Source organism: Hemitrygon akajei, chromosome 24 (assembly GCF_048418815.1).
Source record: "Hemitrygon akajei chromosome 24, sHemAka1.3, whole genome shotgun sequence".
NCBI lineage: Eukaryota > Metazoa > Chordata > Chondrichthyes > Myliobatiformes > Dasyatidae > Hemitrygon > Hemitrygon akajei.
The window spans coordinates 53,359,684-53,374,886 of record NC_133147.1 but is presented as its reverse complement, the minus strand read 5'-3'; the positions used below and the strand labels follow the sequence as shown (position 1 = coordinate 53,374,886).

At 45.2% G+C, this 15,203-nt stretch overlaps 1 protein-coding gene across 1 annotated transcript; it reads right to left on the bottom strand.

Annotated features, from left to right (window-relative positions):
• Window positions 1-13,803: 13,803 nt before the first annotated feature.
• On the bottom strand, window positions 13,804-14,742 carry LOC140715747 (N-formyl peptide receptor 3-like). Its single transcript, XM_073028117.1, has one exon. It carries the CDS (start codon window positions 14,740-14,742, stop codon window positions 13,804-13,806), a length of 939 nt encoding a protein of 312 aa, XP_072884218.1.
• Between the last annotated feature and the right edge of the window lie 461 nt (window positions 14,743-15,203).

Genomic DNA, 15,203 nt, shown 5'->3' with positions numbered 1-15,203 from the left:
CCGAGATAATATTACTGAGGATCGTTCAGCGATGCTTCTTGACTTAAGCTGAGATAGCCACCTTCTTGAGCTGATGCTGTAGGCTATCCTAATCAAAGGGAATTAGAGGAATGCAGTGCTACAGAGATTGCAGAAAGCTGCAGAAATTATTGTGTTTCTCGCGTCGGGGACTTTAACTTTACAGACTGGGATCGCTACGGGTTTAGATGTGATAGAATTTGTTCAGTGTGCTCATGAACGTGTCTTAGTGCAGCATGCAGAAGACCTGACCAGGCAGAGGGGAACATATGACCCGCTCTTGGGAAATCGGGCAGGAAAAGTGGGACCAGTGACCACAGAACAAATTGAACGGTAGGTCCGATTAAGGAGAATGTGAGGGTAAGGGTCCGAGGTGAAATTACAAAGGGAACATCCAGTGAGGCTTTCTGGGTGGGGCTCAGATGTAAGAAGTTGATTATGGCCTTTTTGGGATTATTAGGGCTATTAGGTCCTCTAATATCAACGGTAATTAGCGGCACGCACCTGCTAGGAGATGGCAGGACTTTGAATCAGTGATCGGGTTCTCATTGTAGATCCTCACGACAAGACAATTCACTCTGTGCCTGATCCTGAGAGTGCGTAATGCGAAGGTGTAGCGCGAACTTCACTCTGTGTCTAAGCCTATGAGTGGGCCATGGGACGGTGCAGGGAGAGATCCACTCTTTTTCTTAAATATATTTGAGACACAGTCAGATAGAGTTCTGAATAGCAGAGGAATGATTTTCAGGAAAAGGTGGAATGATGGTGTTGAGTCTACGGCCAGGTCAGCCATTATTTTATTGAATTCTGGAGGAGTCTGCCTGTGCTGGATGAGTTAATCGTACTCCTATTTCTCATGTACGTATATTCCTATGGTTATATCTGGAATTAACACCTGCTGGGAAAGGACATGGATCCACTACAAATCCCTTACTCCTGGAACCAATCTCGATCGGAAACAATTTTAGAGATGGTTATCCACTGTACTCCCGCCGCTAAATGCAAAATTTCAGGTCAAATGCCGGGAATAATAAATCGGATTCTGACTCTGATTCAGAGTGGGCGGTCTTGACTTCCCTAATATAGCCTGGAACTGCCGTGGTATTTATTTTTTAAGTTTGTTAAATGCATTCAGGGAAATTTTCTGTCAAAATATATGAAAGGTCATTACAAGCTGAGGGGAAGGCTTGATTTACTTTGGCAGAATAGGGCAGGAGGCGTGGCAGAGTAAGTCCGGGATCAGGGAATACTTTAGGTCAGCAACTATAATTGAGCGGTTCTTCGTTGTTTCGGGACTGTCTGTAAAGAAGACAATTTATAAGGTTGTTGTGACGAAATCCTAAGGTTTATTAATTATGGACTGTGCCTTTAAAAAGAGAGACAGTGTGTGCCGCTGATTCAGAGAGAGGGAGAGACAGAGAACAGCTCGCGAGTCGGTATGATGATGGAAGGAATATCATCATATTGTCATTATCACGACAATAAGTGCACGAGTTTGGAACAGGGTGAAGCTCCCTTCACACTGTCCACACACACTGCATTGGTCAGACACGGAGTGAAGCTCCCACCACACTGTCCGTCAGTCGCTGCAGGGTTCAGATACAGAGTGAAGCTCCTTCAACACTCCAGGAGTCAGACACAGAGCACGTTGCATTCCCAGTGTCCGAACACACACACACACACACACACACACACACACACACACACACACACACACACACACACACACACACACACACACACACACACACACACACACACACACACACACACACACACACACACACACACACACACCAGAGGCAAAATGAGCTGCTGTCTACACCGTCCCATCACACACTCCCGGGGTCAGACACAGAGTGAACCTCCCTCTTCACCGTCCCATCACTCAATCCCGAGGTCAGACACAGAGTGAAGCTCCCTCCACGTTGTCCCGTCACGCACTCCTGGGTGTCAGGAGTCAGACACAGAATCAAGCACCCTCTACATTGTCCCATCACTCAATCCGGAGGTCAGACACAGAGTGAAGGTCCCTCTACATCATCCCATCACACACTCCCGGAGACGGACACAGACAGCATCGTCCCATCACACTTTCCCGGGGCAAGACACAGAGTGAAGCTTTCTCGACACCCCATCACACATTCCTGGGGCACGGAATAGACACAAATATTCATATTCTATGTTACTACTCTTAAATAAAGGAAGTATTTGTTTTTTCTCTGTTGAGTGAAGTAATTGTTTTGTTTTCGTATCATAACCCAACTTCCTCAACATGGTTTTTTCAGCTGATTTCTCCCTGTTACTGCTTGTGTTCTAGTGGGGACTACAACCATCCCACCATCCCATCCTTTGGGATTGCAGGTATGTTACCATTGGCTTGGCCTCCTTCAACAGTAACCCCGACCCCCTTGTCTGCATCTTCACCGGCCGCCGCTTGCTTCGGGTCTCCGGGGGGTTTCCCGGACACCTCGTTCCTTTCACCGAGGAAAGGCCAGAGTTGGGGAATTACACTCTTGACCTCTCCACCTCCTCAAAGACCAGAGACTGAGGAACATCCTGGTGATTAACAGCCCTTGACGACATAGGAAGGCTACCTCTTTTCATCAGGGACCTGGAGTGGAGAGTGGTGCACAGAACACCAAGAGCATGGAAGAAGGACCAGTACGGTGAGGTTGAGGCCCTTTAACAATACTGTGATTATGTTGAACAGTCTGTCCAATTAAATTAATCATTTTGTCTGGAAATGGTCCATATCCCTCCATGAGTCTGTATAATTATAATAGACCATTATGGTATCTGTTTCCAGCACAGTCTATGCCAGGCTCTTAGCGGTCTCTGATTAGAAACTTAGCTAATGAATCCTAATGCAGCTTCCTCTGGTGGGACATAACCTAACTTGTGAGTCCATTCCATCAGCCAAAGGCGGAATTTTCTTGTGGTCAGCCATTTTGATTTCTGTCCCCATTCCCATTCCGACATGCCAGTCCATGGTTTCCTCTTTTGCCCATCACGAGGCCACCCTCACTGTGGAGGAACAACACCTCATACTCTGTCCAGGTAGCCTCCAACCTGATGGCGTGTACATCGATTTTTCCTTCTTTTGTTTTGTAGTTTATGTTTTATTCAAGTTCATCATGAAGCAAACATTTCCATAAGATGTATTTCAGATGCTGTGTATATGTATATATATCATAGGATCATATATGCCACGAATCTCCACATAATATTTAACTGAGGAATTCACTTACAGAAAAGAGAGGAAAGAAAGAACAAGCGAAAAGAGAAAACTAGGTGTAAGTAGGAAATGATCTGTTTTTTACAACATACTCATTGACTTGTGAGGATAAAATCGGGCCTATGAGGTGTTATGTAGTTAAACCATTTTTCCCAGTATGAATCAAATTGTCCCAGCTTATGTTTAACAGATGCTGTTGTCTTCTCCATTTTGTAAATGTCCATTGTAATTTCAATCCATGCATTTAAGTTTGGGCTTTCCTGTGATAACCATTTCCTAGTAAGAGCCTTTTCGTCAGCCACTAGCATAATATTCATTAACTATTTATCTTTTTTCAACGATTATCGAGGTATATACCCAAAACATATACCCTTACATTGTAAGGGCATTTCACATGTCTTGCAGGCCGTTGTGTATCCCACTCCAATAGTCTTTGATTACGGGGCATTCCCAGAAAATATGATAATAGTTTGAATTTTGATTTTCACGATTTCTCCAGCAAACAAAGCGGTTACTATCATAATGGGATTTCTGAGACGGTGTAATAAAAGTTCTTATCAAGTTTTTCCATCCGACCTCCCTCCATTTCTGTGAACTGGTACACTTCCATTGATAGCTCCATATTACTGTCCATTCTTCCTCAGATATAATTATCTCTCCTTCCTTCTCCCATTTTGTTTTAATGTATGAAGTCGAATGTGGTTTAAGATTTGACAAACACTTATACACCCTTGACATGATACTACTACCGTTTTCTGAATGATATGCTTTTCTAAATAGCTCTATCAAACATGTTCTTGCCTTGGTTGCATTTTGAACCGTCCTATTAACGTATTGTCGCATCTGTAATTACCGAAAAAGCCTTGTTTTTCTAATAAGACTTGCCCTTTAAGCATTTCAAAACTGAACATTATATTCATTATATTCAGCTCATTATATTCTAAAGCACTGTTTTTCATTTAGATGTCCAGTCCTTAAATCTAGCATCCAGTTTATTAGGTGTAAAATCTGAGTAATATGCACACCATTTATGTATTGAAATATCTCCCTCTAGTTTATATTCCTTTATAATAGTTTTCCATATTTTAAGAGTCCATTTCACCCATGGGATATCAATAGTATTTATGTACCTTTGTAAGTTGTTGCCAGCCAAAATTGCCTATATGGGGATGGAAAATATCTTCTCCTCAATGTTTTTCCATTGTGTATCGCTACTTTTCCTTCGCTACGTTGACGACGACATTGGTGCTGCTTCCTGCACCCATGCTGAGCTCGTCAATTTCATCGACTTTGCCTCTAACTTTCACCCAGCCCTCAAATTCACTTGGTCCATCCCGGACACTTCTCTCCCCTTTCTCGATCTCTCGGTCTCCATCTCTGGAGACAGACTGTCCACTGACATCTTCTATAAACCCACTGACTCCCATAACTACCTTGATTAAACCTCTTCCCACCCTGCCAAATGTAAAAATGCTATTCCCTATTCCCTGTTCCTCCGTCTCCGGCGCATCTGTTCCCAGGATGAATCTTTCCGTTCCAGGACATCTAAAATATCCTCTTTCTTTAAGAATCGTGGTTTCCCTTCTGCCGTCATCAATGATGCCCTCACCCGCATCTCCTCCATTTCCCACACTTCGGCCCTCACCCCAGACTCCCGTTACCACAACAGGGACCGTGTTCCCCTTGTCCTCACCTACCACCCCACCAGCCTCCGGATCCAGCATATTATGCTCCGCAACTTCCGACACCTTCAACAGGACCCCACCACTAAGCACATTTTCCCTCTCTATCCCTCTCTGCTTTTCGCAAGGATCGTTCCAAACGTGACTGCCTGGTCCACACATCCCTCCCCACAGATCTCCCACCTGGTACTTATTCCTGCAAGCGGAAGTGCTATACATGTCTCTACACATCCTGTCTTAGCACCATTCAGGGCCCCAAACAGTCCTTCCAGGTGAGGCCGTCACCTGGAAGGACTTCTGTGCGTGATACTCAACCCATCGTGGATGGTACAGTAATTTGACATTGTAAATTGTCCCATCATTAGATTAGGATTAAATTAAGGGATTGCTGAGTGACGTGTTGCGATGGGACAGAAGGGCCGATTTAGCGTTGTGTCAAGATAGATAGATGGATGTCCGTCACAACCCGGGTCAAGAAGCAAACCGAGTTTGCACTTCTCTTCATCTTGAAACTCATTACCCAGATGACCGCACCATTAATGGGACGCCAGTAAGAAAGAGAGGGTGAAAATGATTGAGTACAAGATATCGGAAGCTAACCACTGAATCGGGGAGACTCTAGATGTGGAATTGTCAGAGGAGAAGTTGTCAGCTGGAGAAGATGTCACTGGAAGAGCGAGGAGCAGTAAAACTGGCGGGAACAAGGTATGTTCGGGATGGCAATGGAGGAAGGAGACCCGCGGGAGGGGTACGGGACAAGGAAGGAATGCCAGGGTCGGAGATTTTATCATGGAATTTGTTTTACGCTTCTCCCGCAGCAAAACATAAAATTACTACAAATCTATGCAAAAGTCAATGGCAGCGGGACTTCAGAGAACTCGGAAGAAGGCTGAAAAGCAGGACTTCCAGGGTGGTTATCTCGGGTTTTCTTCCAGTTCCTCGTGCTGGAGAGGGCAGGAACAGGGATGTTATGGATCTGAATGTGTGGCTGAGGAACTGGTGCAGGAAGCAAGGATTTACATACTTGGACCACTGGGATCCGTTTTGAGGTAGGGATGAATTGTACAAAAGGGACGAGTTGCACCTTAATAGGTGGGGACAAGGATTCTGGCAGACAGGTTTGCCACTGTAACACGGATGTGTTTAAACTAAGTAGTGGGGGGGAGGGGATGAACTGGAAATATAAGGATGGAGTTAAAGGGAAAGTGAAAATAAGAAAAGTTAGAAAGGACAACAGAATCAATGAAGTAGAAAGCTCAAGAAGAGATCATACAGTATGGCCAAGTGAAATAGGAATTGATATGAAAGGAGAGGGGAGTAACGAATTAAAAGTATTTTATATGAATGCACGAAGTATAAGGAATAAAGTAGATGAGCTTGAGGCTCAGTTGGAAATTGACAAGAACGATGTTGTGGGAATAACAGAGACATGGCTTCAAGCGGACAGGGCCTGGGAAATGAATATTCAAGGATATACAACTTATCGAAAGGACAGACTGACTGGCAGAGGGGGTGGGGTGGCTCTTTGGTGAGGAATGATATTCAGTCCCTTGCGAGGGGGGACATAGAATCAGGGGATGTAGAGTCAGTATGGATAGAACTGAGAAATTCTAAGGATAGAAAGACCCTAATGGGAGTTATCTACAGGCCCCCAAACAGCAGTCTGGATGTAGGGTGTAAGTTGAATGAAGAGTTAAAATTGGCATGTCGCAAAGGTAATGATACAGCTGCCATGGGGAATTTCAACATGCAGGTAGACTGGGAGAATCAGAATGGTACTAGACCGCAAGAAAGGGAGATTGTGGAGTGCCTCCGAGATGGATTCTTAGAACAGCTTGTACTGGAGCCTACCAGGGAGAAGGCAATTCTAGATTTAGTGGTGTGCAATGAACCGGATTTGATCAGGGACCTCGAGGTAAAGGAACCATTAGGAGGTAGTAACCATAATATGATATGTTTTAACCTACAATTTGAGAAGGAGAAGAGAAAATCGGAAGTGTCTGTATTACAGTTGAACAAAGGGAACTATGGAGCTATGAGGGGGAGCTGGCCAAAGTTCAATGGAACAATACCCTAGCAGGGAAGACAGTGGAACAACAATGACAGGTATTCCTGGGAATAATGCAAAAGGTGCAGGATCGGTTCATTCCAAAGAGGAAGATCCTGAGGGGAGTAAGGGGCGGCCGTGGCTGACGAGGGAAGTAAAGGGCAGTATAAAAATAAAAGCGAAGTATAACATAACAAAGATGAGCGGGAAACTAGCCAAGAATATAAAGGAGGATAGTAAAAGCTTCTTTAGGTATGTGAATAGCAAAAAAATTGTTAAGACCAAAATTGGGCCATTGAAGACAGAAACAGGTGAATTTATTATGGGGAACAAGGAAATGGCAGACGATTTGAACCGGTACTTTGGATCTGTCTTCACTAGGAATGACACAAACAATCTCCCAGATGTAATAGTGGCCAAAGGAACTAGGGTAAAGGATGAACTGAAGAAAATTTATATTAGGCAAGAAACGGTGAGGATAGACTGTTGAGCCTGAAGGCTGATAAGTCCCCGGGACCTGATTGTCTGCATCCCAGGGTACTTAAAGAGGTGACTCTAGAAATCATGGAAGCATTGGTAATCATTTTTCAATGTTCTTTAGATTTAGGAACAGTTCCTGCTGATTGGTGGCTAATGTTGTCCCACTTTTCAAGAAAGGAGGGAGAGAGAAAACAGGGAATTATAGACTGGTTAGCCTGACGTCAGTGGTGGGAAAGATGCTGGAGTCAATTATAAAAGAGGAAATTACGACACATTTGGATAGCAGTAGAAGGATCAGTACGAGTCAACATGGATTTATGAAGGGAAAATCATGCTTGACTAATCTTCTGGAGTTTTTTGAGGATGTAACTATGAAAATGGACAAGGGAGAGACAGTGGATATAGTGTACCTGGACTTCCAGAAAGTATTTGATAAAGTCCCACATAGGAAATTAGTGGGCAAAATTAGGCACATGGTATTGGGGGCAGAGCACTGATATGGATTGAAAATTGGCTGGCTGACAGGAAACAAAGAGTAGCGATTAACGAGTCCCTTTCGGAATGGCAGGCTGTGACCAGTGGGGTACCGCAAGGTTCGGTGCTGCAACCGCAGCTGTTTACAATATACATTAATGATTTAGATGAAGGGATTAAAAGTAACATTAGCAAATTTGTCGATGACACAAAGCTGGGTGGCAGTGTGAAATGCCAGGAGGATGTTATGAGAACGCAAGGTGACTTGAACAGGTTGGGTGAGTGGGCAAATGTATGGCAGATGCAGTTTAATGTGGATAAATGTGAGGTTATCCACTTTGGTGGCAAGAACAGGAAGGCAGATTACTATCTAAATGGAGTCAAGTTAGAAAAAGGGGAAGTACAACGAGATCCAGGCGTTCTTCTACATCTGTCAATGAAAGCAAGCATGCAGCTACCGCAGGCAGTGAAGAAAGCTAACGGCATGCTGGCTTTTATAACAAGAGGAATTGAGTATAGGAGTAAAGAGGTCCTTCTGCAGCTGTACAGGGCCCTGGTGAGACCCCACCTGGAGTATTGTGTGCAGTTTCGTCTCCCAATTTGAGGAAGGACATGCTTGCTATTGAGGGAGTGCAGCGTAGGTTCACAAGGTTAATTCCCGGAATAGCGGGACTGTCGTATGTTAAAAGATTGGAGCGACTGGGCTTGTATACACTGGAATTTAGAAGGACGAGAGGGGATCTGATTGAAACATATAAGATTATTAAGGGATTGGACACGCTGGAGGCAGGAAGCATGTTCCCGCTTGTGGGTGAGTCCAGAACTAGAGGCCACAGTTTAAGAATAAGGGGTAGGGCATTTAGAACAGAGATGCGGAAAAGCTTTTTCACCCAGAGAGTGGTGGATATGTAGAATGCTCTGCCCCAGAAGGCACTGGAGGCCAAGTCTCTGGATGCACTCAAGAGAGAGTTAGATAGAGCTCTTATAGATAGCGGGGTCATGGGATATGGGGAGAGGGCAAGAACGGGGTACTGATTGTATATGATCAACTATGATCACAGTGAATGGCGGTGCTGGCTAGAAGGGCCGAATGGCCTACTCCTGCACCTACTGTCTATTGTCTAATGTCTATTGTCACATAAAATTACTACAAATCTATGCAAAAGTCAATGGCAGCCTACGTGTAAAAGTACGTTTTATTTTTACACAGCGAATGGTGTATGTGTGGTATGTGATGCTTGGATGGAGGTAGAGGAAGATACATAGGGGAAGTTTAACAGACTCTTAGATAGTCACAGGGATGAAGGGCAAATCAAGAGCCATACGGGAGGGAAGCGTGGGATTCCCCGGAAAATACCCCGGGACGTATTGTTCTATAGATGTATTACTCGAGAGCTTCTATAAATGCGTGGTGCCAAGTACACTGACTGGCTATATTACAGCCTGTTATGGGACCACCAATGCTTTTGCGCGGGAAGTCCAACAAAAGGTAATGGATTCGGCCCAATACATTGGGGTAAAGCCTTCACAACCACTAACCTCCTGTCAGAATAACATCTACCCTCTGTATTCCATTGGCAAACACATTGTGAATCCAAACTTACAAGTCACTGTGTACCCCATGCATGTTGTATATTGAATGTGATGTAAATGCAATTGGAGCAGGTTAAAACATCGGAACTTTGCGTTGCAAAGAATGAACTTTTACAGCCAACGTGCTGTCTTGACAGAGGGTGAAGCTCCGTGTTCGGTATCCTATCACACACATCCGGTATAGCTTTGTTAACTATAGTACCTCTCTGCTGAGTGACCCCCTGCTATTTCCTGGTATCATCCATTCAACTTCCTCAAATGATCTTTGTAATAATCAGTGTTTGTGGCCTCTCGGACAGATGCGTCCAGGTGCACCCCCTGGAAGCACAAAGTCCACTCCTCCTCATGAGGCCACTGCCCTGCAGTTCCACGCCTCCTCACTGCTCCACGGTTACCTCCCCATTACCATTTACACGCCTCTTCGGACAGGACTCTGTCTGAACTACTGTGGGGAGTGTGTGTTTGATCTTGTAGAGCTAAGGTTGCCATACCCCTGGAAGAAGTGGGGCTTGCTAAGGTCGCCCCTCCCATCTGATCCACAGTACACAGAGAATACGGGGCCACTTTCTTTGCTGCTGTATACGTCAACAGAGAGGTTGCATTTTCTTTCATTCGTTGAAAGAATTAATGAGTAAAATTTACAAAGCTAGCGGTTTAAGAATAACCAGTAGAAAACCGAGGAGCGACACTACTCTGTAGTGGTTAGCACAGTGGATTAGAGCCCAGGCTGAAGGCCGTGAAGCAAGGGGGTACGTTTTCCACATGATAACGTGGATTTCATCCCTATGCTGCTCTTCTTCTTCTTCTTCTTCTTCTTCTTCTTCTTCTTCTTCTTCTTCTTCTTCTTCTTCTTCTTCTTCTTCTTCTTCTTTTCCTCCCCCGCCTCTTCCTTCTCCTCCTGCTCCTCCTCCTCCTTCTCCTCCTCCTCATGCTCCTCTTCTTTCTTCATCTTCATCCCTTTCTTCTTCCACATTGAACTTAGACAGTTTAGCTGCTACAGAACCATGGCTGAGGGAAATGGGATACGCAAGTATTTTATTTTCAGCTTGCGGTGCTATAGCTGGGATATAGATAAAGAATAGGTAGTGTCGGGGGGAAGGGAGATGCATTTCATAATAGTGTACCACTATTCGGAGATAATACTGAGGATCGTCCAGTGATGCTTTCTGAGCGAAGCTGAGATAATCATTTCTTTGAAAATGTACTGTAGGCTACCTAATAGTCAATGAGAATTAGACGAACATAACTCCATGGAGATTGCAGATTGCTGCAGAAATTATAGAGCTGCTAGCGTCGGGGACTTCAAATTTGCAGACTGGGTCTGCCATAATACTACGGATTTAGATGTGGTAGAGTTTGTTTACTGTGATCAATAAGGCGTGCCCGTGGATCTTATTGAAGATCCGACCAGGGCGAGGAGACAGTTTGATCCACTCGTGGGAAATGGGGTTACAGAGGTTACAGAGTAGGGGTCGCTTTTGGTCAGTGATTATCACTGAATTTTGCTCACATTCGACAAAGTGGGCGCAAGCTATTGTTATAATTTGAGGGCAAGGCAAATATTATGTATTTTACAAGAACTTGCAGAAACTGGTTGGAATAGCTTCTTTGCAGGCAAAGTGGCGACTGACAGGTGGGAGTATTTTAAACTTGTGACAAGGTGAATTCAAGATCTGCATGTTCCTCTTAGAGTGAGGGCAAGACATCAGGGGTAGGGAATCGAGAATAAGGAGGTATAATTTGGTTAGGTATTTCAAGACTACATTTAGTTCAAAAAGATAACAGTTGAGAAGGTAAGACAGCTCAGGAACAATCTGGCGGAGGCGGAGGATGCTGGCTCGGATATAAATGTGTACTTTCCATGGGCAATTTTCAATGAAATCGAGTGCGTCACAGTGAAATCGGTATGGGCTCGACTAACAATTTTGAGAATAAGGTAGAGTTGGTGTTAAATCTCTTGGAGAGCATTAAAGTAGATGTTCTCACAGGTCCCAAAGGATGATGAAGAGAAAGTCTGGAGTCCAGCCATCACGAAAGTGAATGGCCCAACAACGGAAGGGGATAAGGGGGGGTCAGTGAAACCTACTGGGGCGAGGGCACGGGTATTTGGTGCTTTATGGCTTACATATTTTAACTGCTTTCTAACAGAAGCGATTTCGAGCTGATCGGGCAATCTGGCGCTGCTCGGTCTCCCAGAGGCTGCGATGTTTGGTCTCAACAACAACTGAAAATCTTGACCATGTCTTCATACTTTTATGTATCGAGTTGCTGCCACATGACTGGCTGGTCAGATGCTCGCATTGTAGAGCAAGGCCTAATGCAGTGGCCGCTGAATGTATGTTATCAATCACCTTCAGTGGCTCAGCTTCAATGTTCAAAGTACGTTTAATATGAAAGTATGTACGTAGTGCGCAGTGTTACGTACCCCGTAACGGGTTCAAAGAACCAGCAGAAACGGAACATACATGGAGTCTGGTCCTTCAATTAACAAACACTATTTTATTAGTAACTACGTAATAAGGTAATACAAAACCAGATAAATCAAACAGGTTAGCAGAGTTTATGCTACATACGTGAGTGAATATAAAACCTGAAACTTCTTCAAGCTTAGCTTAGGTGATTCAGTCTTACAATGGTATATAAACGAAGTTAGTTCAATTTGTGATGCTGAGTTGAGTAGAATTGAGGAGAGAGAACGAGGTGATATGTTATCTAAGTAAGCCGATGCCGTCGATCTTGTTGTCTTCCGACTGTGACCACACTAAGGGTACCGCTTTCACGTGGTACAGCTATCATCTCAGGCAAGAGATAAACACACTGATAGCTTTCCACAGGTCACCCCTTTTCCACTCTGCGAGAGCCACTGATCCATTCTCCCGATCGATCCTCAAAACCCACCCTTCCATGGGCACTCAAAGCTCATCCAGTGTCTGTTTTCCCTGCGTCTCTGTGTGTCTACCAAAAAGCCAGCTGATCTTGTATATATATCCAAAGATGCTGAACACCAGCTGTCCAGTACATAGCTTCGCCCTTCCATCAGCATAGCGACTCGCGAGCTGCTCGGTGCCTCTGTCTATCTGAATCAGCGGCACACACTCTCTCACTTTTTAAAGGCACAGTCCATAATGAATAAACCTTCGGATTTCGTCACAACAGCTTTAAAAAATTGTCTTCCTTACAGACAATCCCGAAACAACGAAGAACCATGGGAGCATCCCGTTCAAAGAAAATTATCAAACATCAAAACAGCGCGCAAGCAAAATCACGCATAAAGCAGCATTTTTAAAAAAGCACGAGCGAAACACAGAATAATGTGAAACGAATTCAATGATAGTTGCTGGCCTAAGGTGTTCCCCTATCCCGACCCCACTCGGTCACGCCTCCTGTCCCACTTTGCCAAAGTAAATCAAGTTTTCCCGTCAGCTTGCTATGACCTTTCATATATTTTGACAGAAGGTTTCCCTGAATGCATTTAACAAACTTAACAAATTATCACCATGGCAGTCCCAGACTATATTAGGGAAGTAAAAACCTCCTACTCTGAATCAGAGCAAAAATCAGATTTATTATTCCCGATATTTGACCTGAAATTTTGCATTTTGTGGCGGGAGTACAGTGGATAGCCATCTCTAAAATTGCTTCCGATCGAGATGGGTTCCAGGAGTAAGGGACTTGCAGTGGATCCAGGTCCTTTCCCAGCAGGCATTAATTCCAGATATAACCATAGGAATATACGGGAATGAGAAATAGGAGTACAATTAACTCATCCAACACAGGGAGCCTCCTCCAGAATTCAATAAAATCATGGCTGACCTGGCCGTAGACTCAACACCATCATTCCACCTTTTCCTGACAATCCTTCAATCCTCTGCTATGCAAAACTCCAGCTGATTGTGTCTCAAATATATTTAAGAAAAGGAGGGGATCTCTCCCTGCACCATCCCATGGCCCACTCATAGGCTCAGACACAGAGTGAAGTTCGCGCTACACCATCGCATTACGCACTCTCAGGATCAGGCATTCGTTGTTGTGACATTCCATATCAGATTTGGTAACTCAGGTTGTTGAGTCTGGAAGGATCTGGATGCGTTGTAGAGGGTACAGACGAGGTCCACCAGAATGCTGCATCATTATTAGTTAAAAAGAGCGCTTTCTCCACACATGTAGAACGGCAGTCACCGTGGAAACTTCTTGCTGCAGGAAGTCCACGTCCGAATCCTGCGGGCATGCAGTTCGAATGATGCTCCGCGAGGAATTCGCTCAGGCACTCGTCACAGCGAAGTTGTTCGGCTGGGAGGGTCGTTCCTCATTTCCGGCTCCTCCTCTGAGAAGGCCAGACGGAGAGAGGAGGCGAGGGAACGTCTGAAGACCTGGCGGAAATCGCGGCCTGAGAAGACGTAGAGAAAGGGGTTGAGAGCGCTGTTGAAGCAAGCCACGGCGGTAGCTACGTCATTCCAGCCCACAAACGAATAATTAAAAAAGAGCATTGCGAAACTGTAACTGTGGAGCGGGAACCAGGAGGCGATAAAGGCGGCGACCACGGTCATCATAAGGCGGACGGGCTTCTTGGACTTAACGAATTTGCCCCGGTGCAGCCTCCTGCCAATAAACGCACAGCAAACCGTCATGATCACGACGGGGAACACGAAGATAAAGACAGCCCAAATGACCCTCATCATTTCCCAGGCCTTTTGATCAAAATATGGTTCAATCTTGATGTACAACAGGACGGTCACGCAGAGGAGTATGGAGAAGCCGCAGACCCCGAGGAAGGCCGCATGTGCCCAACGCAGTCTGCTGTGTTGATGGAACCAAAGTGGCCGAGTGACGGCCAAGCAACGGAAGATGCTGATCAGCGTCAACATTAAAACGCTGACGGACCCGCTGAAGATGATGGAGCCGAGCGGCAACATGTACAGAATGTCTTTTCTGAGCCAGGTGCCTCGTTGTGCGACGTTGACCATCCAGAAGGGGAGGCTGAGGCAGTAGGTTAGGTCTGCCAAAGCCAGGTACAAGAAACTCATTGTGTGGACGTTCCTCTCCATCTTAAAGCCCGTCACCCAAATGACAGCGCTGTTGCCGGGAACGCCGAGCAGGAAGTTGATGGCGTAAGGGATCATGGTCCATTTGGAGACCGACTGGAGATCGGGGCCGTTCGATCCGTCGTTCCAAGCTGTGGTAAGGTTAAACAAATCATTCTGGATCGACATTTTCGTCCTGGTGGTGAGGCTGAGAGGGTTGGGGAATTTGCGGATGGGGAGCGTGAGGGAAGAAGGAAAGATGGATAGATAGAGAGAAAGAGTGGATGAGTAAGAGGACAAAATATTCTGCGATCTCTCCTCAGCCCCCGTCTCCCTCACAACGCGACGCTCCCACATCACATTCCCTCCTAACATCCCTCTCCATAACCATTTGGGCCGAATGGCAGGAGGACGTATTGACAGGTTTCCAGCCAGTTGAACATTTTGTGTTGTGGACCGTGAAAAAGGCTCTATCGAATCGACCATGATGTCTATCCGGGTACAGGTTTGAGCAGAGAAATGTCAGCTGGAATTTAACCCGGAGAAGTGTGAGATGTTGCACGTTACCAGGGCAAATGGAAGGGGAACGCATGCAAGAAATTGTATAACCCTTCTAAAAACTGATTTAGAGAGGGATCTCGGGTTCCGTG